Below are 26,084 nucleotides of genomic sequence, written 5' to 3'. Positions count from 1 at the left end.
GCCTCTATAAAAAAAATGGTGTCTGCATAAACAATGTCAATCGTTTGTTCAAAAGGTAAATCTTATTAAGCAACGTTGCTCAACTTTAAGCAACCTTTTATAATCAACTGTAATGGAGATATCGTTAATGGTTTAATGAAAATAAAATACCAACCTTATTGTACGTGTGTTGTTTTTCTCATACTTTTGCTGTTAAAAACATTAATTTCTTTCATTTTATCTTAGCAAGGAAGACTCAACTAATATAGATACAATTAAGTGGCTTGTACAATGTTAAGTGTTTTAACCTTTGACAGCTGCAGCAAGTTGGAAGAGACCAGTTTACAACTGATTTGATTAATACAATTTTAAAATTGTTTTATATCAACAAAAAGTTATTTTTCTTTTCAATTATAATATAGTATATAGTTGCAACATATCAACACTAGTAACTATAAACATTTGAACCAAGTAAAAGAGAAGAGGCAAACTATTTAATAGTTTTGGCTGAACACCTCAAACCCCCAACGGCACAGCAGATTCAGGTTTTAAGCGGTTTAATCGGACAGTTCCAAGTAAGTACTCTGGCAGCTCTGCTTCTTCTTTTGCCTGCGACCATGGTATCACTAAATATAAGAATTACGTAAGAAGCTTGATGAATCATACAGGAGTTTATTCATTGTTGGCCAAGCAGATGTTGACATGCTTTATGCAAGGAATCAAACACATACACACTACGTTGCCATTGTCTCTCTTGTTTTTCCCTGTATGCCATGATATCTATGTACTTTATATTATAGAAGGGATCCCTCATCTTGTAAATCAGAAGTAGGATGCCTCTAGTATGTGTTAGGTTGTTAAGGAAGACACCAAAGATATTTGATACCAATAAATTATAAACAAACTCATAAGAGAGTACGACACCACTTTCTTTCAATATAAAATTTGAAGAGATTGAGTTTGCAGGTCTTCCTCGTGCTCGAATATGCACCAAGTTGTACAATCTGTGTATCAGTCAATTTCCATAACAAATGTATTGATAAACACTCTTGACCTAAAACATATGAGCATTCTACTCCCAAGAAAATACACCAAAGAAATCACATAATTGCACATTTTTTATAGAATCACAAGTCTACTTGAAGGAGCATGGAAAAAACGGATAGTTTATCCATAATATTATGATCAAAAGGAACAAACCTCTATCAAAATTGCAAGGTCAACGACTAGGCTTGTGACATATCCCAGAACAAGGCCAATGACACTCCTAGCTACAGAAGATGATCCAATATCTACATCTATCTGCATAATAAGGAAAACACTATCAAAGTAGAATCTACCATACAAATTATGACAATGGCAAAAAAGTTCCAAACTATTGCACCCAATTTTAAGAATGCGGAAAAGGGGATTTCAATGATTGTCAAGCTAAACATTCAAACTTATTTCCAAATAAATGTTAAGTTTCCACATGAAAGAACAAGTTGTTGTTGATGAGATGTGGGCTTGAAATTTACAGAAGTAAATCCTACGAAAGTTGTTAAAACTGAACCAGCATTAAAACAATGCAGAGATTATAGTGTAGTTCAAGACAACTATCACCGGAGCTAGTAGCCTTAAGGAGAGTGGACTGGCTACAGGACTCCTATTTGTATAATTATTCCCAAATGGTAAACCAAGATGGGAGTTAGCCTTTAGGAAGAGTTAAAATGTGAAGAGTTGTGTTACTACTACAATAAATAGAGGAGAGGGTCCTGTGAAGAGATACATGCATTCAATAAATAAGATGTTGACAACATATTTCTCAAATAAAATGTAATAAATTATTTAAATATGCAGAGATGTTCAGTATAAGTTTCAAGCATAAAATTGCACAAGAATTTGATAGGCAAATATGAACCAAAACATCATCGAAAAATACAATACTCTAAAACTCCAGATAATACTCGCAGAACAGGCTCTACCATGCATTAATCAAAAACTTCAAAATCTGTTGCATAATATTTCAGAGCCAATATAAACTAGACTTTATACTTCTTAATTTGCTACTTCAGCTTTACCTCAAAAAAATTATCTTGTTTAAAGTATTTACAAGTGACAGCTTTGCCCAGCAGGCAAGCTTTTGTTCCGACAGCTCGCTTGACCATCCAATATCCCTGTATCCATTGAAAACAATTGGCTGGCTGATACCATCAAGCATAAAATAAGAGCATATCAAACATCATTGAGAATCACACACCTCAACTATGCTAGGAATTAGTTTGAATCTTGTGTCACGAAACGTGTCATCTCCATCCAAAAACTTAGCCAATAGAGAATCTTTACTTACAGCTCTGTCAGATGCATAATATAAAACCAAGCTGTAGTTTGGTTTAGCTGGAACCTGAGATTGATGGCCAAAATAAAAATCTACCTTGATAAAGATCCATTACTATGAGCATTGAATAAATTTCCGTTTTGAATCAATTTTTGTGTACATAGTTACATATATGTATTCGCTCAATTTCTATCTTATACCTACTAATTGCAGTTATGGGGCTAAGATACTTGACAAATTTAACAAACAGAATATGGTCCACTTGGCTCTTTGGGACTCATCCTTATTTCTTTTAAAATATACTTCCATAGTTGGTTCCTAGTTGAGTTGTAGGTAATAGAGGCTAACTGGCTAACCTCTATGCTTAAATAAGAGAACTGTACATAGAAAATACCAATTGGTCAACTATTCTCTGGTTCCATCTTAAAGAAACATCTAATAATATCAAAGACAACCAAAGGATGGGTTTTGTAATACCAACATGTTTATTAAACTTCACCTTGCAGTAAGTTAACATATAAGATAGACAATATCAATAATATCCTTACCTGTAGATTGAATACAAGGACAAATGGAAGTTTTTTCCCAGCTTCTGACTGCAATTTAGAAAGTAAGGATTATTATGCAGTATATCGACTTTATATAAAACAATTAAGAGATGTCCAGTTTAAGGTTTCCCCAGAATAGTCAGGTAACATGCATGCATATTTTGGACCACAAGTTTTAAGCTCACAGCAAGCATAGGAAAAAAAAGATAACAAGCTAGAGCATTATTTTTAAAAATTTACAGAAAAGGTATGACTGAAAAAATGATAATCTGGAACATACATATGGCAACCCAATGGAAAAAAATGTAGCGCAGAATCTGAGGGGGGGCACAACCATACATATGGTATTATACGTAATTGGAAAATAAACATGAAGCTATAGAAAAATTAAGCTCACAGAACCTATTGTCAACAAATAAATATCTGACAATGAAGAGTGATCTGTAAAAGCTCCATTTAAATAAGGATTGGATGAGGATCCATATCAGAGAAACACTACTAATGAGGAAACTAATATCCGTAAAGTCTAATGAGAAATTTAAAGCATGAATTGACTAATGGTTTTAGAGAAAATCATTGTGTCGAATCCAAATTGATCATATTTTCTCCAACCTTAATTCATGAACTCAAAAACAGCTTTACAGATAAAATCTTCTAGTATAATAAACTTTACCTGAACTAGATTTCTATGATGCAGTGCAATTCTGTCTGCAGTTTTGTCAACTTTTAACCAATCTACTGCTATGAGCTTGAGAAGAGGATCTCCTCCAGCTACCTGCATGAGAATTTTCTTATCTACGATATTCAGCCAGAACACAAAGGGATATAGTATACAAAGCACTTTGCCAGCATGTTACTTTTTCTATAGCCTAAAAGCTAGTTCTTAGAAAAAAATTAAGTTTGAATTACCAATATGCCTGAAATGCCGTAATGGCAATTTTGGGAACTAAATTAATGGGTAAACCGGAACCCATGTATTACTAATGCTATACTTAATTTTGAAAAAGAAACAAAGTTTACTACCCTTTTCTTTTACACTTAACTATTTCAATCACAAATGTCAGTCCAAACAATTAGAAATACTCATTGATCTGAATATGGGATAAGTTTTCAAATCTGTTGGTATCATTATCATTTGTCCAGAAAAGCAAAACCCACCTAATCTGTTCTGTGATTCCAACATATACTTAATGGACCATGATGGTTAACTCACCTTAGAATTATCTTTCAGATAGTTCTTTCCTCTAATCATAAATCCTTCACCACTAGGAGAAGTCCAACAGTCTGTTTCCTTATCATCCTCACCTCTGCGCAACGAGCCGTGCATGTCACTCACATCAATTGTGACAGAACTTGCATTGGGATCTAATTCTTTCCTTACATCTTGAGCTGCAAGCAGATTGACAGAATTTTAGACAAAAAATTTGAATGGTAAAAAGAATAAAAAGAGAATTAAGAAATTAATAGGCTCAAGTGACATTAATCTTCCTTGTCCTTTGTAATTCACAGCTATCCTAAGCTATCATTTTTCTTCTTTCAAGGTAATAATGAATTACCTGGCCACTACACATGCAATTAGATGATTAAGGTGTATTACATGAATAAAAGAGCTAAAAATGACTGCAGTAAGATCCCTTTTTTTATCAGTTATAGTTGAAAGTATCAAAGGAAGATAAGAAGACTATGCTCAAAGGACTTAAGGGAGAAATAAAAACCAAAAAAAGACAATAAAACATTACGGTGACTACAGCATCTCTTTGAATTCAATAGCATATAATAGCTGGTATTATTGCATGTTACACCTCCTACGTGATTTTATTTAAATTCTCTGAAGTATATGGTCTCATAGTGCCAAAAAGAATCAGATGCAGAAATCAATGTAATTTTTGAAGTTAGAATAAAGCAGTTGCTGTATTTAAAAATTGAATAATGTAAATAAATTAACTGGACAAAGAAAGCTACACTGGTTTTAAGCCCTTTATCCCATGCAAATAACAAGAAACAAGGCTGACCTGCAGGTCGCTTCAAAGCTACGTTTGAAATGGCCCAAGAAACATTCTTTAATTTGACTTTGTGCTCCTGACAAATTGGGTAAGGATTAAATTATATAACATAACAGAAGAAGTAAGTTTTCTTTGTTTCAAACCTCTCAAACACATATAATATCCAATTCTATTGAAAATTTTGTTGTAGTTGATACACAGATTGAAGAAGGAAACCTCATCAGACCCTTTATCGTCATCACTTTCATCATCTGACGACACTGGCTCGGCAGCGATTGCATCATAAAACTCATCCTGTAGCTCTGCAAAGTCAGAACCGGTCATAGAAGGGTTGGAGCCATGCGAACGAACAGCAGTAGTGGAATATTGTTGGAGGAGTGCTGGATTGGCTCCAATATATTCCTTTAGACCTGTCATTATTTAACATGACGTATTCAATGTCACAGACATCACAGCATAGAACATGCAAGCAAACAAAATACAAACCTTTTTCTCCATTTTTCCTATTTCACCATTATTTTTATGATATGTTTTTTAAGATTTTCTGCTATATTTGTGAATAGTTTATGCCTCATATCATACTTTTCATGATTTGACATGTCAACATTTCCATAGCCAAGATATTCTACCACAGATTTTGGTTGAAACTATACAAGATGAAAACAAAAGTTCAATTTACTTGACCTGCCACTTGGCACAACAACGCATATGGGACGCTCTTCTCAAATTTTGTGCACTGCTGGCTGTTCTTCCACCGATACCAAGATGCTGAGTTTATCTCTAAAGTGTGGGACACTAAACATCTTGGTCTATCTGCTCCCATAGGTGTGTTCAAATTTCTGATTTCCCAGGTAGATGCTGCGGCCACAACAAAATACATTCAGGGTAAAAGTTCAACAAATGTCATAAACAAGTTCATAGTAATTATTTTATTCATTTATTCAGATGAGTGTACTTAAATATATGGATTTATTGGAAGGCTTAGGATTCTAGACAGTTTATGCCACAAGCATTAGCAACAACTAGTTGAAGTATTGCAATCAAGCAAGCACACTGAAACATTTTAAGGTAGCACAGATTACACATTGCCAGAAAATGTTTGAGTGCAAGACAATGAGTGCATAAATGCACGAATAAGAAGCGAAAATATCTTTTAATACCTTGTCATCAAAATTACTCCTTGTATTTTTAATAAAATAAGAAATTCAACATAGACAAAGACTTAGAAGTGTAAGTGATAAAGAAAACCAGTAACAGGAAACAACAGAAAGAAGCAAAGCTATGCTACCCTCGACATATTAGATCATGTGGGTGGCAATGCACCGCACGGACCGACCCGTAGCCTGCAAGAAATAACGCAGGGCGGATTCCCTCATTTGACCCGCTAACTCACTTAAGCCCGCCGCGCACCCCGTGCGGGCTAACGGCGGGGCGGGCTGGCCCGTTAGCCCGCATAAAGCCCGCATAAAAAATCCCATCCATATATATCTTCTCAGTTTCTATAGCAAGCCCGCTGCTGCCTCTTTCTTTTATCATCATATTCATTTTCAATCCCTAAAAGAAATAGACCTATGTGCCGCCATCTGCCGATTCCCTCCACAGCCAACACCACCATCTGCCACCGCTCTCCACCGCCGTCTTCTTCCAGGTTCTATCCCTGTTTCTTTTAATGTATTTTTGGGTTGTGGAGTGGGAGTGGGGTTGTTTAAGTTTTAAGTGTACTTTGCTGCCTCTGTTTTTGCAAATCTAAAAATTGAAACTCTTTCCAACTATGCAGTGCAGCGAAGCGAACATAGAACATTGCTTTGATTCATTGAAAGGTAAAAGCCTCCACGTGAAACGTGTTCTTGTTTATTCCTTGTTTTTTCTTTTGGATTCTCTTTTTCTTCTTCATAATTCCTCTCTGCTTGACCTTGTTCACATCTTTTGCTGAATGTAGTTCTTTGTGTGTTAATATTTTATATCACGGTCTATTTGTAGGAGCTTAGAATGTAAACCTTTTGTGTGTTTAGTAACATAAATTTTTGTCTGCTTACACTTATTTTTATAAAAATGAAAGATCAATAATTTGGAGGAGAAAAAAAAAAGGGAAGAAAATGGCATAATTTGTAATGTAGAGATTGATTCACTGTAAGATTGGGTTTATAATTTAATATTTTATAATGAATCTGAAATGTTACTCTGTGTGGATTAAAAATATTAAAGTTCCAACTAATGTTTCCGCAATAACATTCTAAAAGAATAGTTTTAATATAATGAAGGTGGGTTGCAAAAAATTAACAAATGAAAATCCACTGACCATTAAATTTTAATGGCAAACAGTATATATACGCAATGATTTGCCACGAATTACTGTATAATACATATAGGTCAAATTCAATTACTTTGCTGAGTTGAGAAGATGGATGAGCAGACTTGATTAGTTTGTGGAAAAAGAACTCTGAAGCACTTTTTGAGTCCAAAGAAAAACTTACATATGAATTACAATTTTGTGGTACATTTTTGTTTATATTTTTTTCGCTATTTATTTTCTCTTTTGGATAAAATCTCATAGGCAACTTTTCGAGTCCCCCCAAAATTGCATATGTTGCTATATTTTTCTTGTAATATATAAGACTAATAAATGATATTTAAATCTATTAATAACATGATTAATTCATAATAAATTATCATTACACCCCATTGTATATAATAAACATAATATAATTATATTGATTATATGTTTAGATAGTTTCTTATTTATGTTTATGTTGTTCTTATGTTTATGGTATTAATCAGGATCTTAATTTAGAAATTGGAATGGATGAAGAGGATATTAATATGCTTCTTTGTGAAAATGAAATTGAGGAAGATGATTTTGAAAAATAATCCGAAATTATTGAAGCTGACAAAAAGAAAAGGGATAAGACTACCACATCTGATTGTTGGAGGTATTTTACTGAGATTGAGGTCGGTAAGGATGGAAAAGAAAGGGAAAGTTGCAATAGAATATATGCAACTGGTGGAAGAAAATATGGCACTTCTCATTTAAATCATCATGTTATGAAGTGTGATAAAAGAAAAACTGAAGATGTGGGTCAAATGATTTTAGATATGCAGGGAAAGTTGAAAGGAAAAAAGATAGATCAAGTTGTACATCGTGAATTGTTGTCTAATCTAATTATTAGACATAATTTGCCTTATAAATTTGTTGAGTATCCCGAACTTAGGACTTGGATAAACTACTTGTGTCCTGATGCAATTATGGGTTCTACAAACACGGTTAAGACTGATATTGGGAAAATGTATATCAAAGAAAAGACAGTGCTTAAGGAATTGCTTGTTTCAATTCCTAATAGGATATGCTTAACTTCTAATTTATGGACATCTATTAATACTGAGGGTTTCATATCATTGACTGCCCATTTTGTTGACCTAAATTGGAAGTTAAATAGCAAGCTACTCAACTTTTGTCATATGTCTCCCCATCATACAGGTTTTGAGTTGTCTAAGAAAATTTACAAATTTTTACAAGATTGGGGATTGGAGAAAAAAATATTTTCTATCACTTTGGATAATGCTTCTTCTAATGATGTTCTCCAAAATACTCTAAGAAGTCAACTTCTTTTACAAAATGGTTTGATATGTGGTGGTGAATTCTTTCACGTTCGTTGTTGTGCACATATATTAAATTTAATTGTTCAAGAAAGATTAAAGGTGTTTGGTGAGGCTTTGAACCAAATTAGAAATAGCATCAAATATGTGAGGGGTTCAGAGAGTAGAATGGTGAAATTCAAACAATGTCTTGAAAAGTTTAGTGATATTGATGCATCATGTGGATTGTGTATGGATGTCCCTACAAGTTGGAACTCAACTTACTTGATGCTTAAAAATGCTCTTAAATACCAACGTGTTTTTGGAAGCTTGCACTTGGTTGATGAGTCTTATAAATATTGCCCTTCAGAGGAAGATTGGAGAGAGCAGACAAAATTTGTAAGTTCTTGTTACCCTTTTATGATATCACTACCTTGATTTCTGCTACAAGTTATCCAACTTCCAACTTGTATTTTTTACAAGTTTGGAAAATTCAATGTTTGTTGATGGAAAATGTGAAAGATGAAGATGCACTAATTAAGAATATGGCTGAATTGATGATAGTCAAATTTGAAAAATATTGGGATGAATATAGTGTTGTACTTGCATTTGGTGTAATTTTAGACCCAAGGATGAAGTTAGAAACATTGAGTTTTTGCTTTGAAAAAATTGATTCACTAACTTGGGAGCTGAAATTGGAAAACATCAAGCAAAAATTATACAAACTTTTTGCCGAATATTCTAGCAAAGGTTTGACAACATCATCAAATACTCTAAAGCGTGAGCAAGGACAATCTTCATCCTCCTCTACTTCTAAACCAAGTCTTTTTTATGTAAGTTGTTTACTTGAATGTACTTCAATTAATTTTTTAGTTTTTGTTGTATTTTCCCATTATATATGTTACTAACTTATTGCATCTATAATAGGAATTAAAAATGTTCAAGCTTCAAGTAGCTAATCAAACTGGAAGAACACAACTTGACACTTATTTGAATGAGCCAACTTTGGATTTTGATCTTTTTGAGCATATGGATGTGTTAGAGTGGTGGAAAAATAATAGTCAACGTTTTTCGCAGCTTGCTTTAATGGCTAGAGATTTGTTGAGTATTCCTATAACTACAGGTGCATCAGAATCTTCATTTAGCATTGGTTCTCGAATTCTTAACAAGTATAGGAATTCTCTTTTGCCTGAAAATGTGGAAGCACTTATTTGTACTTCTAGTTGGAAGCATGGATTTTCTGAGGGTAATTTAATTATTTTAACCAATCCTATTGTTATTGTATTACTTTTGTTTTAAATTCATTCTTTCATTGTCTTTGTTCAAATGTATGCAGATGATGAAAAAGATTATAATTATCAAAAAGTGGAAGATGAAAGTTCTTCTAAGACTGCATCTAATGTTCTTGAAGTGGAAGAAGATGATATAATAGTAACTGCATAACAAGTGTTTGATGTGGTAACTACTTTTGATTGTTAATTGATGTCAATTGCTTATTCAGTGTTCTTTTTTACTTCATCAAAACTTTTGTAACTATTGATGATGTGTACTATGAATGATTTTTGGTCATCTTGTCTAAGCAATTTCAGAATTTATGAGGTGTATTTGTTTGCCTTAATTTCTTGTACACCAGAGGCTTGATTCATTCATAATTTCATATTGCATCAATTTCCACAAACTTGATTTATTTATATGATAGTCCATTGTAGAAGTTATGTGAATCGACTCGCAAGCCCGCGGATCCACCTTAATGTGCATGAAAATCAGTCTGCATTATTTATGTGGGACAGGTCAACCCGGCCCATATTTTGCGGGCCTATGCGGGGCGGGACAACCCGTATTGTCACCCTTGATGTTAGAATACCAGTTAAAATAACAAAATGGGATTTCTCTATTCTACCACCCATTTTTGTTAAATCATACTAAGCCAAAACTTAGTGCGTTAGGCTCAAATATAACCTTGCATCTTTGTGGGATGTCTTGTTGAATCATCAGCTAATTTTAAAGAAAAAACAAGCATGATCTTGTTTTGGGTGTTTTCCTAAAAAGTATGTAGAGATTGAGTAGCCTTTTCTGGTTTGTGTATTCTTTTTACACAATAGGGGATCCATTACAATACAAAATCTAAGTAATTAACTTTTTTTCTTACTTTTCAAAAAAAAGAAAATTATTGTTTTTTATGACGGTTTGAATACCTCAGCAATGATGTTTTAGTATAACATAAGGTGTAAAGTCCTCATTGCATGACTTTCCTTTTGATTTGAATTACTTTTATGTTCAGCTTTGCATTTCAAGTATGCATGTGATAGGAGGTGAAGAGTTGTTTAAAAAGTTGAAAGCTAGTGCTCCAACGATTAATATGAATTACTTATGATAATAAAATATCTTACGATTAATTTTTGTACGACGATATCCTGATCTTGGAGGCTTTTTCTTATGAATAGATGGAAATTGCAAGATAGCTGCAACAATAAAACGTAAGTATGTGAGCATAATCAACCTGGTCATAGTACAACATAATTTGAAGTAAAGCCACAAACATGCAATCTTTTTTTATGATAACTTAAGTTTTGGGGAGTTATTTCAGTAGAGAAATTTTCAACAGAAAAAAGAGAGTGAAATAAAAATATATATTCTCACTGTATGTTCCATCTTGTGCTCGAAACCATTGCCTAGAGAAGATAAAATCACGCTTTGAATGCCACCTGGAGAAGGTTTTAGAGCAAATTTACGGATACAAATTTTTAAAAGTAAAACATGGATTAAGTCATTACAACAAAATTTGCTACGAATTCACAAAATGCAAATATAAATGAATAAAGCAATGAAAGAAAAAGAAGATAATCAATTATATATAAATTACTTGGCAACTAAATTGCATCATAAAGAGTTATACCATGGATAGAGGCACAAATATAACAAAACCTATAATACATCTCTAGTAATAGAACTTTGTAGGATAGAGATTAATCAATTGGTCAAATTGATAGACTATGCAAATCTTGGGTGAAATATGTGTTCAACACAATGAGTATTGGAACATTTCTTTTTTAATACAATAAGTTTAATTCTGTTAGTTTTCTTTCAACTCCGTTAAGAATTCAGCTAAATTGAACACAAGGAAATACTTTACCAAAATCCACGTGTTTTTTTTGTTTTTATTACGTAAAAACTAACGCAAAAAATTATTATACATTTATTTTGTAAATTTAAAATACTATTAAGCGTCGTTTTGGGGAAGAAAGAGAGTTGTGATCAAGGATTGAAGAAAAAAACAGAATATTGCACAACCAAGACTAATGATGAACCATTGCGGTGCTTCTGGTCCCTCAGCAAGAAAAAAGTAACATGATTTCTCTCCATACAATACAATTCCTGTAAAAAAAATATACTAACCATTTCACAAATAAATTAATAAAATATTTAAGGATGTTTTCTACACCCTACATTTTACTTCCCGCAGCCCATCAGAAATGGCAATTGACAAAATTAACCCTGGAAGTTTTTAAGAACCCAAGAACGTCTCCTTCTTCTATGCTATTTCCATTGCACTATTCAAAACAAGCGACTGGACGATTTTGATGATTTTAGTGCGCTTTTAGATAAACATGTGTACTTTTTCGATGACATTGTAGAGGTTAGTGGATGGTGTTGGAATTGGAGAAAAAAGACAAGGTTCGTTTTTGTTGTGTTTTTGGAATTGGTAATCTGTAATATTTACATTACGGAAATGAAAAATTCATAATGAAATGGAAGAGTGTATGCATATTACATCCCAAACAGGGCACTTAGTAACCTGTTCCTAGAAAGGACAATTCGTAAACATTTTGGAATATCTTTTCCAAAACATATTTTACGAATTTTAAATTTACCATTTTGAAAATCAAAAATATGTTCAAAAAAAAATATTCTAAAATAACTTTTTTGTCTTCTGAATTTCCTATTCCAGAAACACCTTTGCTTATAGAACACTTATTTCAGAACCATCCAAAACTGTTAAAGGTAATTTGGATATTTCAAAAAATATAGGTTGCAGAGAGAAAAATGTAGAGGTGTAAGGAAGAAACACCCAATATTTAAATAATAGTAAGGGAATGACACTTTGTTGGTTGTAGGATTTGCAGCAGAGGTAATAGATGATAAGTTCTTTGACTGTGAGGTGGAATCTAAATCCTGGGGGAAGTGAAGTTGTGGTGCGGCCATTGATGGTGTTGAGAGATTATGAAAGTTATGCAATGGCAGCATTTGGACGTTATGGCGTGAGGAAAGGGTAGGTTGAGGTTGGGATGGTAAAGGAGAAAGGGCACGTGTGGTGTGTGTATGTCCAGAAGAAGTTGCTTTAATTTTTATGTAATAATGACACATGAATTCTGGTAAATTACTTCTTACTAAGTTGAAATGAAAACTGTTCATCTTCTTTTTATTGTAATAAAAAAGAAATGTTCCAATAGTTGTATTGAATTCCCAAATGCAAACATAAACTAACAAAGTAACGGAAGATAAAGCAGATAATCAATCATATATAATTACTTGGCAGCTATAAATTTCATAGACAGAGGAACAATGGAGATCAATCAATTTGGTCAAGTTGACAGAGGATGCAAAGCTTTATCAATTATATATCAATTCACACTTAAAATTGATAAACTCTCGAGCTATTTGAAGAAGAATACATAAAAGAATTTAAAATTGTGAATATGATGCAGTTGCAATAATATCAGTAAGTGTGATCTATCTTTGTTTATCGACTCACGTAATGTTGTGGTTCATATTCTTGTGTATGTAATTAAATCATTGTCACTTGCAACCATTTTCAGTACATTTAGTTATTTCAAAACTTCACCTAGCATTTTCCCTTGAAGATCTTCGTGATCTTGATTAGTTTTTGGTGTTAAAGTTAAAAATCAATCAGATAGATCTCTTGTTCTCACTCAAAGCAAATACATTTGTGATATTCTATCTTAGCCTAGTATTGATGTAGCCAAACCTATCTCTTCTCCCATGGTGGCTGCAAATTATCCAAAGATGGCTTAAATTCCCTTCTTGATGCCACCCAATAGAAGTATGTGGTTGGTGCTTTGCAATATGCATTAGGTCTGAAATTAGCTACTCTATAAATGATGTTTGTTAGTTAATGTCCTATCCTATGGAGCTTCATTGGTAAGGTTTCAAACGCATTTTATAGTGACCACTTTTACCTTCATGGTTTCCACGACCTCCTCTTCCAAATAGAACACTATTGTAAAGGACTTCGATATCTCAAATTTCCACCCTTTGTCAAGCTAGAAACAAAAGAGTTGAGTTTTGAGTTTTTTTCGTGAAAGGAACCTCTTGACTAGTCAGAATTTTATCACAAGTGCATTCTTCAAACCATAAAAAGATTGCACCATATTCAACTTGTCAAGCTTCTTTTTTATTTTTTCTAATGAATCAACTGCTACATGTGGTATCAATTGTCCTGCAGTGGATATCATGTGGATCAAGTTACAATCAAATCATGGTGTTTGGACTACTATGTTCTTAAATAGAAAGAGTTGTTCTCTAACTATCAACTATAGTTTTTGACCTAGCGGTAAACACTCGCTCTAACATCAACATCTAGAAGTTTTCTCAATTCTTCCACAATGGATTGGGCTGGAGTGACATATGAGATAATATCAATAAATGTGATTGCAATTGTGATGGTAATATACTCACAAATATCCCTAAAACCATGACATTGCAATTGAAATCATTGTTACAAACAAATTTTAAGACTTTAGCAACATTGGCAATTGGAGCCATGTGATGATCAATAAGTGAGGTTTATGCACATGTGAAACTAAGGTTGAATGAGGCACTGTAACCGTGGAAAAGGGATTAGAATTAACATAATCAAACCCAAAACTATAGACACCAAACTAGGTTAGGTAACCGTGTCTAATATAGAACCCATATTCATCTTCACAAAAGTAAGGCACAACAATATAACATAATAAATGCTAATCAAATCCTAGTAACATGTACATGTATGGAACTAACTTAAGCATTTCCTACATGTGTTAAATGTTCTACATCTAGCAAATTGTACACGGTGAAACATTGTTGTGCCACCTATTGAGTAAAATATAACAAAAAATAGTTAAGGTGGTTTAGAGATTTTGCAAAAAGGCCATCAAAGGTATCCCTTAGAAGAATATATCATATGATTCTTGTCATACGACAAAGGGGGATAGAGGGAAACTAAGAAAATTACTAAACAAGATCTGATGGTGAATATATGTGAAATTGGTTTTTGATAATTCAAGCTCAGCTCCATTATGTGATTCACCTAGCTTCAAGATTTCGAAGCGATCTAGCTTAGGCTTATGGCGTTTTGTTTTTTCTATCTGATTTTTGGATGGGTTCTGGTTCTTTTTTCTTTGCTTTATGGGAAAGTGTAGTTTTCGAAGGTCTTTTGAGGGGACAAGACTTCAACAAATAATGTTATTCTTTGTTGGCTTTTTTGTTTTCATCCTCTGTTATTTCTTTTTGTGTACAAGGTTGAAACACTGTTTCCTTATTTATAAAATTCTTTGTTGCTGATAAAAAGAAATGTGATTCACCTAGCTGACCTCATCTAATGGAATTGCTGTTATGTTGTTATTTACTAAGCTATCAAGTGTGCACTAATTATTGATAAGATAAGAACTTAATATGATTATATCCTTTTCCGTTTTTTTCTTGCTCTCTTATTGGCTTATCCTATACATTCTTATCTTGACCAACAAATGATCCTTACAAGTTCTGAAAATGTTAACATCCATTGATTACCGAGTAAGATATTTAGGATCATATGTTCCATAAACAACATCATAATTACTATCATAAGTCTCTACCAACTCCAGGTCACCCATCAACATATCCCACCTGAAAAAGTAATTATAGGAAAGAATAAGTTACCCAATATGATATCAAGAATCAAGACTCTAAACACTTTTTATAGGTAACTTACTCATATCTTTTCTGTCGCTCAGTGTTTAAAAACACTTCAAACACACTGTCTGCAGTTGCATCAATAACACCAACAGACTTAACAAGGACGCCCTTACCAGTCTACAAAGATATAAAAGGAATGTCAAAGCAGTTTCAAAGACAAAAGAAATATATAGGACAACAAAAGTAAGCATGCATTCAATTTTTACGTTATATAGTCAGGTATTGTACTTTTATTACAGTAACATACATACATGAACTCAAAGCTAATTAGTTTTGAAGATAAATGGTGAGAATCAATTTACCCATGAGTCCCAAATCTTATGTGCATATACATACCTTGTGATCGGAAACATCCTCAAAGATTCTAATGCCTGAAACCGCAAAAAAAAACATCTAGAAAAATAAGGATACATCCAACTATAAGCTTTTCAATCATGACAAATGAAAGCAAGAATTACAAGTACAAGAGTCATATGAGCAAGAACATCATTTATGCTGAATAATCTGAAAGGCAAATGAGGCCCAAAGGAAAAGCACAGTAGATAACTTCTTAGATAAAAGATTAAATTCGAATAGAGATATGTAATTTTCTATATTTGTTCTATTCAAAACAAAAATAGGAAAGGGGTCAATCCATTCATGTATGATCCAAGAGAGCAGAATTTACAAGCTGTAAACAAAATCCTTTAATATTTGTAGACAAGACCAAGAAGGGGTTATTATTTAAGAAGAATGGAAAGTTAAATATGGAAGTATACACTTATGAAGTTTATGTAGGATCTCTTACTAACAGGAGGTCAGCCTTAGGATATTGTATCTTCTTAGGTAGAAAATTGGTGACTTGGAGAAGTAAGAAACAAAATGTAATTACAAGGTCTAGTGCCGATGCTAAATTCCAAGCTTTGGCACAAGAAGTGTGTGAAATATTATAGCTGAAGATTTTCTTGAATGATCAAAAGTGAAATGTGAAGAACCTATGATTCCCCTTAGCATTGACATTGCTGAGAATCCAATTCAACATGATTAAACCATAAATATAGACTAACATTTCAATGAATAAAAATTAGATAATGGCCCTATTACTATTTCCTATGTCTCATCCTGACTTTAGCTGGCAAATTTGTTTAGAAAAGGCTTTCCCATAGAATAGTTGCATAATCTCACATGCAAAGTGGAAATGATAATGATAGATATTCATTCATCAGCTTGACGGGTAATATTGAGTTATTAGGAAATATTTTGTTGAGTTATTAATAATCATTTTTTATTATTTCATTTGAAATATAGTAGGGATTCAAGAAATTAGTACATGCATTACTTAGGAATGGCATATATATACACTTTTGCACTGATTTACAATGAATCGGTTAAAATCAAATATTTTTATCCTCTCATACTTCTTTTCAGATGAACTAATAAAAGATGAAAGTTTATACCTTCCCCCACTTTTTGAAAAAATTAAATATTTTTGTGGTTTATGTTGTCTTTTGTCTTTTTTTAAAGGATTTCTTATCCTCAACTATTTGTAGTTCTCTAGTTCGCTTTTCTCAGCAATAAGTATCTTCTTCCATCAAAAAGAAAATACAACCTTTATATAAACATGGTAGAAATGAGCATTTGTTAAGTTTAATAAGTATTAGGAAAAAGGTGCTGAAGCAACAATATTGATTTGCATTGACTGTAAGATTGTGTATGGCGGAAGAAAAGTACCAGACATGGTACGAACACATTTCCATTGATGTTCATCAAATACATCTCCAGTTTCCCCTTCAAAGCCTTCTGAATTACCAAAAAACTTTGAGGATAGACGTAAGAGTGTCTCTGGGCCTTTAAAATGAAAAAGAAAAAGTAATATTAATTAGTATATAAAGAGAGAGAGATAACAAGCTCAACAAACATATAATTTAGAAACAAATATAAGATTCCCGAAAAAGGTAGAAATGATAATTCAGATTCACATTTTCACAACTATCTCCCCGCAAATGTTTTGGTCATATCAATAATGTAAGCCTATCCCTCCTTTCAAAATAGGAAACAAACCATCACACTACTAAAATACAAAAATAATAGATTATCTTACCCAAACTATAACATATGATTACATGGTATAATAACAAGTCAAAGTTACAATTCTTTTATGCATGTTAAGACCAAAAAGCCTTATAGATTGAACAATGTGAATCATATTACCTTGGCCAATTTTTTTTAGCTTCTTGAACCCAGAGGCATATCGTTTCATTTTATGTCGATTTCCTTGTAGATCGATCCTTTCATACCAAAAAGGGAAATGATATGTTAGTTTACAATAAGTTATCTAATAAAAGGATGACTTCTAAGAAACAATTTGATAATGATATCAACAATCACACATGTCATTCATTACACCAAAAACATCAAACACTACAAGAAAATCATCAAATAAAAACCAATTTTAGAGACAAAAAATAATTAGTTGTTATAGTACCTAAATTAGAGACCATTTTAAAGATTAAAAAAAATTGGTTTCTAAATTAGTTTCTATTATTGTTAAATGGTTTCTAAATTGGTATATAATTAGCTACCAACGTTTTTGCTACCAAATTTAGAATCTAAATAATTGATAGTTAAAACCTTAGTAGCTAATTAGATACCAATTTAGAAACTATTTAACAATAATTGAAACTAATATAGAAACCAAAAAAAAAATTAGTCTTTAAAATGGTCTCTAATTTAGTCACTATATCAATTAATTATTTTTGGTCTCTAAAATTGGTTTCTATTTCATGATTTCCTTGTAGTGAAAATATGAGTAAAATTTTAAGGAAAAACATATTCTTTGAAAATATTATTAAAAGATCAGTATTACTAAAGTTTATTTTATAAAAATTAAAAAATATAAGAAATTGAAAGACAATTGAGTTTGATATTATCAAAAGCATAAAAGCCTTCAAATACATATGAAGCACAAATACTCTCCAAAACTAGTGTGTCCACGTGTCCAACACTGACACCTGTTCACACGTGTTGCACACTACACTAAAGGGTAAAAGTGTCATTGGGTCTAGTGTCTGTCAGTCATTGGGTCTAGTGTCAGTGTTAAAGTTAGAGGCAGAGTCTATGCTTCATAAATTGTCAAAAAAGATTGCTCAAGAAATGCTAATCTATCATATATTTGCTAAAGTGAGTTCTAGGTGAAGTAAAAAAACACACACATACTCCATATCCAGCATTAGTTTATCTCTGGCATTACTTTCTGTTAATAGCTCGTGCTCAGCCTGCAAAAGAGGTTATGTTAAATAAATTCAAAATAAGCATATCATGCTACATATGATGGAGATAGTTTTGTGACATCCCATAGTTATTTAAATACAACGAAAAATAAATATTCACATAATATTTAAATACAATGAAAGCCTATGCTGTTTAAAAATTCTATTAGATAACCCATAGTTATTCAAGTATAATTAGGAAGAGGCATGTTACATATAAATAAGAAAAATGTTGAGAGGAAGGCGACTTTAGAGAATTAGAAATGTTGTAAATAGAATTAAATCTTCTACCATGTTTAAAGTATATTTGTATTTATGTGAATAGATATTTTTCCTTCCTAGTTTCCCTTTATGTTTAGTTTCCTACTTCCTTTAACAAGTTTAGCTTATAAAAAGGGATTGAGTTTGTATTTCAAACACACAAATATATTTAGTTTTCTTTACACTTTGTGAGCTCTTTTCTTTCAAGTAGAAAGTTTGTGACAAGGTGGTCACTTAAACATCTGGAGCGTTGTATCATCCTTGCTAAAACATTTTTCCTTATTATTACTATCAATAAAATTTTATCTTTCTCACTACTTCGATAACATATCTATCAACTAGTATCACATAAGTTTAACTAGAAATTGTGGGTTGATTTGCAATGGATTCTAGAAGCATTCCTGGCCAGAACCGTGGAGGGTTCATCATTGTATTCAACTAAAAGCTTCAAGCCAAAATTAGAAATATTTAACCCCCAATATAACGAGGTACAACACTTGAACAAGGTGCATCTTGCAACAGTAAGAAAAGGAAGACAATATATGGAAATAATGATGAAAGAATTGTTAGGAAAAGGAAGTACAACCTAGTTAGAGAGGCTATTTCTTTTGTTTTCTGTTTCCAGAGTTGCTACAACTAATCTTTCCTTTGTTGTGCTTTTAACCATATATATATAATTCCTTAGTAATTTTCTATAATTTTCTTTTAGTAATGAAATACATTCCTTAGTTTTAATATGGTATCTAGAGCCAATTCATCTTTTTCCTTTTATTGTCTTTTGTCAGTTCTTTTTCTTGTTGTTTCTGTGGCTTCTATAGATCCTTTAGATCCACCTCCAACCCCTCCTCCTCTCACCAGTACTCATTCCTCTACACTAACACAAGTTCCTATCAGTTTTTCACATCAAATTACTGAGAAGCTTAATGACAAGAACTTTCTGTTGTGGCATCAGCAGGTTGAACCTGTTATTATGGTGCATCATTTTGTTGTTGATCCACAAGTACCATCACGTTTTCTAACAAATCAAAACTGTGATGTAAATCATGTTAATCCATAATATCCTTCTTAGGAACAACAAGATCAAATACTTCTTGCCTGGCTTTAGTCCTCTCTTTCCATTGATATCTGTTCCTCTATTCTTGGATGTGTTCACTCATATGAAGTATAGATACATGCCTATTTTTTCGTCAAAATCAAACTAAGGCAAGGCAGCTTTGCTCTGATTTAAGAAACTTTGGATAATCGCACAGTTAGTCTTTTTCTTTTTGTTCGGTTGGTGATGTGATTTCTTTAATAAACATTTGGATTCAATTCTTGAAGGTCTTCCTCAAGAATATGATTTTATTGTTGCTCTTGTTAAAAGCAAAGTTGATAGTATCACTATTGAGGAAGTTGAGGAAATAACCTCTCTTAATTCTTGCTCAAGAACTGTATCTACAAAATTATGGAAAGAAATAATTAAATTCTACTTTTTCACTCATATTTCCCAGAATTCATTTATTCCTTCTGCACAAGTTCTTGATCAATAAGTCCAATATAACAATACTGCCAAAATGACATTTGTGGGGTTAGACGAGGTTACAAATGACATTTTGGTCATGCTGGAATGGGCCGTTCAAATTGCGATTCTAAGCAATGTCAAGTTTGCTTTAAATATCTTCACACTGCTATGTTCTGGTATCACAAATTTAATTCTTAATATCACCCTTTTTCTTTTCCTCATTCATGTCGCTCCATCTTGGGATACTCTCCAAACTATACCAGATCTTGGGTATGTTTCAACATCACAGTGGCCTCCACAGCTTATTAAAAGACTGAACCTACTCAATCACATGCTATGATAATAAACATTGCACCCACTTCATCTTGAACCTAATTACCAAATTCAGATGCTTCTTTCGTGTAACAAATTTCACTCAAAAATATACAACAAACACTGCTTTTGAAAGGCCTAATTAGATTTTTTATGGCAATGGGCAAGCTTTTTTATACATTATTTTGGTTCTACTACTTTCGTTTCACCTTTCAACCTAAAGATACACTTAACTCTTAACAATATTTTACATGTTCCTTCAATTACCAAGAATCTAATTAGTGTAAGGAAGTTTACATAATAATGTTTATTTTGAATACTGACCATTGTTTTGTCAAATCTCTGGAATCCAATGACATTCTTCTTTGCGGATGTGTTGGATCTGATGGCTTATATCAGTTTTCAGGTCTCCCTTTTATGCCTAAACATTTTTCTAATAGTTCTATTAACTTTTGTAACAATGCTACAATTTCCAATACTTTTACTACTAGTAATGCTTATACTTGGAATCTTAGATTAAGACATCCTAATATCAATCTTATACATATTGCTCTTCAAAATTGTAATATACCATTTTCTACCAAAATTTTTATGCCATTGTGTTTTGTTTGTTGCATGGGCAAGGCCCATGAACTTTCTTCTCAACCTTTTTTAACTGTCTGTCAACCTTATAGAGGCTTGTATGGACATTCACCTGTTTCTTCATCTACTGATTTTTCTTACTATGTTTCTTTTGTGAATGCCTACTCTCATCTTACTAGGATATATTTTCTTAAAACAAGAATTTCAAGCTCTTTCTATTTTTCAGAACTTTAAATTTATGGTTGGAAAAAGAACTCCATTTACTACAGAAATGGAAAGATCTTTGGTGCAAGAACAGGAGGGGTCGGTCCATATCATCTTGATTTCATTCAGATTTCTCTACTTTTTAAGAGAATCGAGTTGCATTCTTCTTTCTGCCAATTGGTTTTAAATGAAATTTGACAATGTATCAGGTATCTTATCCTGGTAGTAATTATTGGGAGTGTGGTTTATATATCTAGTGGGCAACTTCACTTAATTTCAATTGGTTTTAAGATGAAATTTGACATGACAACTATTGGGAAATTTCGTATCATTAACTCACCAGTAGTTTTCTATAATAGGAATTATCTACAACACTTCACTTGGTTACACTTCATAGAACTCTCCATTGGTTAAACCTTTCATCGGTCAAAACCCTTCTAGGTAGCCTTTCTGAGATAACGACAACTAGCTATGATACCAATTGATAAGTATCCAAGAATTTGAGAAACCCACCCTCAAAAGCTAACTATTAAGGAAGAAGAATCAAGCACTTAAATTATCCATTTAGCATCTCATACTACTGGATCCGGAACTTAGGCACCCTATAATACCCAAGTTCCTGTCACTTTCTTCCTAGTTTATTTCAATAAAATGCCCATTCTTTCATAATGTGATTAAAAATCATGTTTGCATTGTTATGCTACAAGTTCTTTAGATTGCATATCATAAACTTTGATCAAAATCGCTTGCCCCATAAGCACACTTTCTATAAAAACCAGGCTTAGTTGTGTAACAATTATTAACATGAGTAATATACTGAAAAAATTATTTACATTATAAAAGAAATCTTACTGCTATTTTTACATACCTGGTGCTTGGCATGAAGAAACGCTTCCATCCATCTCTGGGCTTCCTCAGCTGTGGCACAAGCAATCTTGAAAAAAAAATTATGTAAAAACTCACTTCTATACTGAATAAAAAAAAGAAAAAAAAACGCATGGCACCCATGAAACAAAAGGGTTTGTTCAATTTCAAATAAATAAGTTCTTTAGTACAGACACTCGAGAATTTTGTTGGATCAAGAGACTATAACTGAAACTAATAAAAAACTTAAACATAATTTTATTGTAGAAATCTAGTTTGAAGCATTTTGGTGCCACCCTATTAAGGATGCTAACAAATAAGGAAAATACTAGATAAGCATAACTTTTGTAATTATGTACTCTGTACCATTTAATCTTGATAGCATATCAATAATATATTCAATTGTACATTATTATGATTAAAAATAATAGCACATAAACAACATAAACCAGTAAGATTAAAGAAACTAAAAGTAATATTTTTTGTATAGAAAGCATTACTTCTAAATGTCAGCACTATAATGAAGCAATACAAAAGCATAAAGTAGATAATATATTTATCTACCATACATAGAATTCAGGCTAGGTCGATGAAATGGAGAAAAGCTTTCATGCACAAAATAACTATCGAACTCAAGAAAATTCTACCCCACAGCTACAAGACTAGCAAAGAATGTTTGGAACTGACGTGACAATAAGAACCAACAGTAAGTGTAGCAGAGATGAGAACACTAAGGTGTATGAATTGACAGACAAGAAAGGAAATTCAACTGAATACATGTATCCAGAAGAGGGTTGCAGCAGCACTACTAAGGAAGATATTCCCATTAACCATACACGGGATAGATGAACAAATAAGCCAACTTAGCAAGGTTTTAAATAAAAAATAATCCAAATAGTTTTTCACTAGTTCAATTTATGTCATATGTTAAAAGTTGGAAGCTTGAACTATGATTTTAAACTTGGTGACGTGTAGGAACAAGTACTAAGATGCTACCTTGAATTCTTTATGAACTGATACACCAGTTAAAAGCAAGTATATGTCAAGCAGCTTTCTATCAACAATTATTGAAAAGAAACAGTTCAGAACTATAACTTACTTCTCCCCTTCTGCCCTCCTCTTGTCGACTGTAGAATCGTATTACATAAAGATCCTGGAGAAGCAAATAAAACATATTTAGTTAGGTACCAAGAACTGTACAAGATGACACTCACACACACACATATAATCACAAGTCAAAAAGCTAGTTGTAACTTATATCTTGTACCAGTAGAGTATATACCATCAACTAAATGCAAAATCAGTAAATTTGATAAATACAAGAAATGAAAACATTTGTGTTTTACCCCATTGTTGACCTTCCGACATCCTAGCTCCTCCACCATTAGTGTGGCACCTATGACTCCCTGTCTAATGGGTTTCTGAATAAAGGATAAAAGTTTTAATGAGATATATCTAAGCAATATAAAAGCTACAAATGCAATATTACTGAAGAAAAGAAACGCATATGCTCAAAAGTGATTACAACTCACATTAAAAATAAAATTAAATCAGGGAAACCCTAAAATTATACAAACATTGTGAGCAAAAATATACACCGAGGACATTGGAAGATGTTAATTACTTGTATCATCCACAAGTAATTATAAATTTATTCAGTTTTTAAAAATTATAATTGTTACATATGTAGAAAATCATCAAGCAAGATTAAAATTCCAGCAAAGTTGATCAATTTAGTAAATTTTAACTAGTAAAAAGTATTCTCCAGAACAAATCTTTGATTTTCTCATATTTAAAATGAATAAGCTCCACACAAATGCATATAAACACATGTATATGAGAGAGAATTTGAGACTAAAATGTATAATTCAAATTAAATGCACTAATTAATATATATAACGTGACATTGATTGAACATATTAATTAACTAGACAGACATAGAAAGTGATGATAATGATATGGATTGAGAGTTGAAAATGGTTTATATGAAGATGAGATAAAAATTATAATTGGATGTGGTGGGGAATGAAGTGAAAAGAAAGAGGAAAGGATAAGAGAGATACAATGCCAGGGTTCTGGTGAGGGTCACGCTTGTACATGGCAACGCACTTGCCCCTGACCAAGAGGAATCGGAGGTGGCAGTACTCGCGGCCAACGGAATTGACGCCAATGTGATAAACCCAACCAAAGTATTGGAATATCCCTTTCTCTTCGCCGCGCTCAGAACCTTCTCCGCTCGACGACGCATCCATCTTCTTCTTCTTGTTCTTGTTCCTGTGTTTCGTTGCGTTACGCGAGATTGAATTGAATGAGATGACAGAGCAACGAAATGATAGGCCTCTTCGCCTCTAATATACGTTCCCTCTTTGCACACGTAGATCTATTACCTGGGTCCCACTTCTTTTCTCTTCTCTTCTCTTTCTTTCTTTTTTCAACTGCTCACGATCTTCACCTCTTCTCCCATCATTAACTTTCTATTTCTTCTTCTTCCTATTTTTATGTTTTTTTTTTCTGCTCTCAACCAAATTTAGACCCTTGTAGATCAACGACACACAGACAAATTTCGGAACTAGCATTGTCACCCTCTATCAAATTATCTACCAATAAAACATTAAATAAAAATAATTAAAGATAAAATATAACTTATAATAAAGTGATAAATTTTCTGGGTGGAATTCAAAATTTTATATATATTTTTCCAAAACTATATACAACTATAATATAAGATATGTCAAATATAATTTTCATTTTATATAATAGTTTCTTTAAGAGATAAGTTATGCTCTGCATCACTCCTCCTGACATCTTTTTTTTTTTTTTTTAATCATCTTCTTTGGATTTAATTTTTGCCGTTGATCATTTTTTTGGACAAATCTTAATGTCTCTTCTGCTTTTGAAAGCATCTCTTATTTTACAATTCTTGAGATGATTTTATCATTTCTTCTTTTTTTTTCTTCTCATACATAATTTAGCACAATTTTTTTTTTCAAGCCACTTTTTATATATGTGTACTTACAAAAAGTCATAAGTAAAAGTGTTATCCTCCTTTAAACTAAACTGATATTGATTCTAGTTGAGAATTGATTCTAGTTGAGAATGCAGTGTGATTTTTGACCTTCGATTAGTATGCAAAAAAGGTAATTTAAAACTTAAGTCAATACTCAAAATAAATAATATCATGATAGATCTTTGATACTAGATCGATATTGAGGTGGATTATCAGATTAATTTTTGGTTTTTAGGTAAAATTTCATAGTGTAGTTATGTTTAATAATTGTGTTAAAGAAATTTTATGAAGATTATATCAATCATGTCATTTAAGGATATTCAATTGAGATCTTTCATAACTGTACAGTACACTATGGAATTTACATTAGTTATGAAAAATTATCTAAATTAATTCATAAAGTATAGTAAGTTGCAATATTGAATCATTATATTCATTTATTGACATAAGGATTACTCGTGTTATCAGCACAATCAGCTTGTTCTTCATTTTCTTCATCAAAATCTAAAGAGCATAATGCTTCCACACAAAAAAAAAAAAAATTATCTCTGCTTTGGTTTTTCCTTTAAGATTTAGTTGAACTTGGGAACTTATAACGTTTTTCTTTTGAAGCTTTTAGGATTAGGAGTAAATGACTTGCTTGATTTTTCCTAAACTTTCTTTCTAAGAATGCTACTTGAAATTTCTTTCACCAAATAACTTTACTTTTCTAGAAAAGGATGGATTTT

At 32.3% G+C, this 26,084-nt stretch overlaps 2 protein-coding genes across 4 annotated transcripts; one reads left to right on the top strand and one right to left on the bottom strand.

Moving 5' to 3' along the window:
• Positions 1–303: 303 nt before the first annotated feature.
• LOC137821759 (protein ENHANCED DISEASE RESISTANCE 2) lies at positions 304–24,796 on the bottom strand. Of its 3 annotated transcripts, XM_068626506.2 has the most exons (22): positions 24,413–24,796; positions 23,696–23,770; positions 23,449–23,502; positions 22,354–22,419; positions 18,573–18,631; positions 17,568–17,644; positions 17,088–17,204; positions 15,714–15,748; positions 15,394–15,494; positions 15,213–15,308; positions 11,061–11,125; positions 10,811–10,882; positions 5,532–5,705; positions 5,064–5,257; positions 4,857–4,923; positions 4,058–4,233; positions 3,518–3,619; positions 2,845–2,892; positions 2,219–2,362; positions 2,040–2,135; positions 1,180–1,281; positions 304–588 (listed from the first exon to the last, which is right to left on the bottom strand). In XM_068626506.2, the coding sequence occupies exons 1-22, from the start codon at positions 24,599–24,601 to the stop codon at positions 496–498; spliced, it is 2,202 nt and encodes a 733-aa protein (XP_068482607.1). In that variant the 5' UTR covers positions 24,602–24,796; the 3' UTR covers positions 304–495. The 3 variants fall into 3 exon arrangements, with proteins under 3 accessions (XP_068482607.1, XP_090151664.1, XP_090151665.1); XM_090295538.1 differs by lacking the exons at positions 10,811–10,882; positions 11,061–11,125; positions 15,213–15,308; ... (7 more) ...; positions 23,696–23,770; positions 24,413–24,796 and adding an exon at positions 6,417–6,556; XM_090295539.1 differs by lacking the exons at positions 10,811–10,882; positions 11,061–11,125; positions 15,213–15,308; ... (7 more) ...; positions 23,696–23,770; positions 24,413–24,796 and adding an exon at positions 6,136–6,276.
• LOC150025271 (zinc finger BED domain-containing protein RICESLEEPER 2-like) lies at positions 7,763–8,858 on the top strand. The gene has a single exon (XM_090295540.1). The coding sequence runs from the start codon at positions 7,890–7,892 to the stop codon at positions 8,856–8,858; it is 969 nt and encodes a 322-aa protein (XP_090151666.1). The 5' UTR covers positions 7,763–7,889.
• Positions 24,797–26,084: the final 1,288 nt, after the last annotated feature.

Source organism: Phaseolus vulgaris, chromosome 9 (assembly GCF_051622355.1).
Source record: "Phaseolus vulgaris cultivar YP4 chromosome 9, ASM5162235v1, whole genome shotgun sequence".
Taxonomy (NCBI): Eukaryota; Viridiplantae; Streptophyta; class Magnoliopsida; order Fabales; family Fabaceae; genus Phaseolus; species Phaseolus vulgaris.
The sequence above is the reverse complement of the archived record's forward strand: the minus strand, read 5'-3'. Positions and strand labels throughout refer to the sequence as shown.

Excerpts from the sequence above, each read along its gene's own strand:
- LOC150025271 (XM_090295540.1), top strand. The coding sequence starts at position 7,890 with ATGAAGTGTGATAAAAGAAAAACTGAAGATGTGGGTCAAATGATTTTA.
- LOC137821759 (XM_068626506.2), bottom strand. The coding sequence starts at position 24,601 with ATGGATGCGTCGTCGAGCGGAGAAGGTTCTGAGCGCGGCGAAGAGAAA. Across the intron at positions 4,924-5,063 it reads ACGATAAAGGGTCTGATGAG|GAGCACAAAGTCAAATTAAA; the intron begins GTTTCCTTCTTC and ends CCAATTTGTCAG. Across the intron at positions 3,620-4,057 it reads ATCTGAAAGATAATTCTAAG|GTAGCTGGAGGAGATCCTCT; the intron begins GTGAGTTAACCA and ends ATTCTCATGCAG.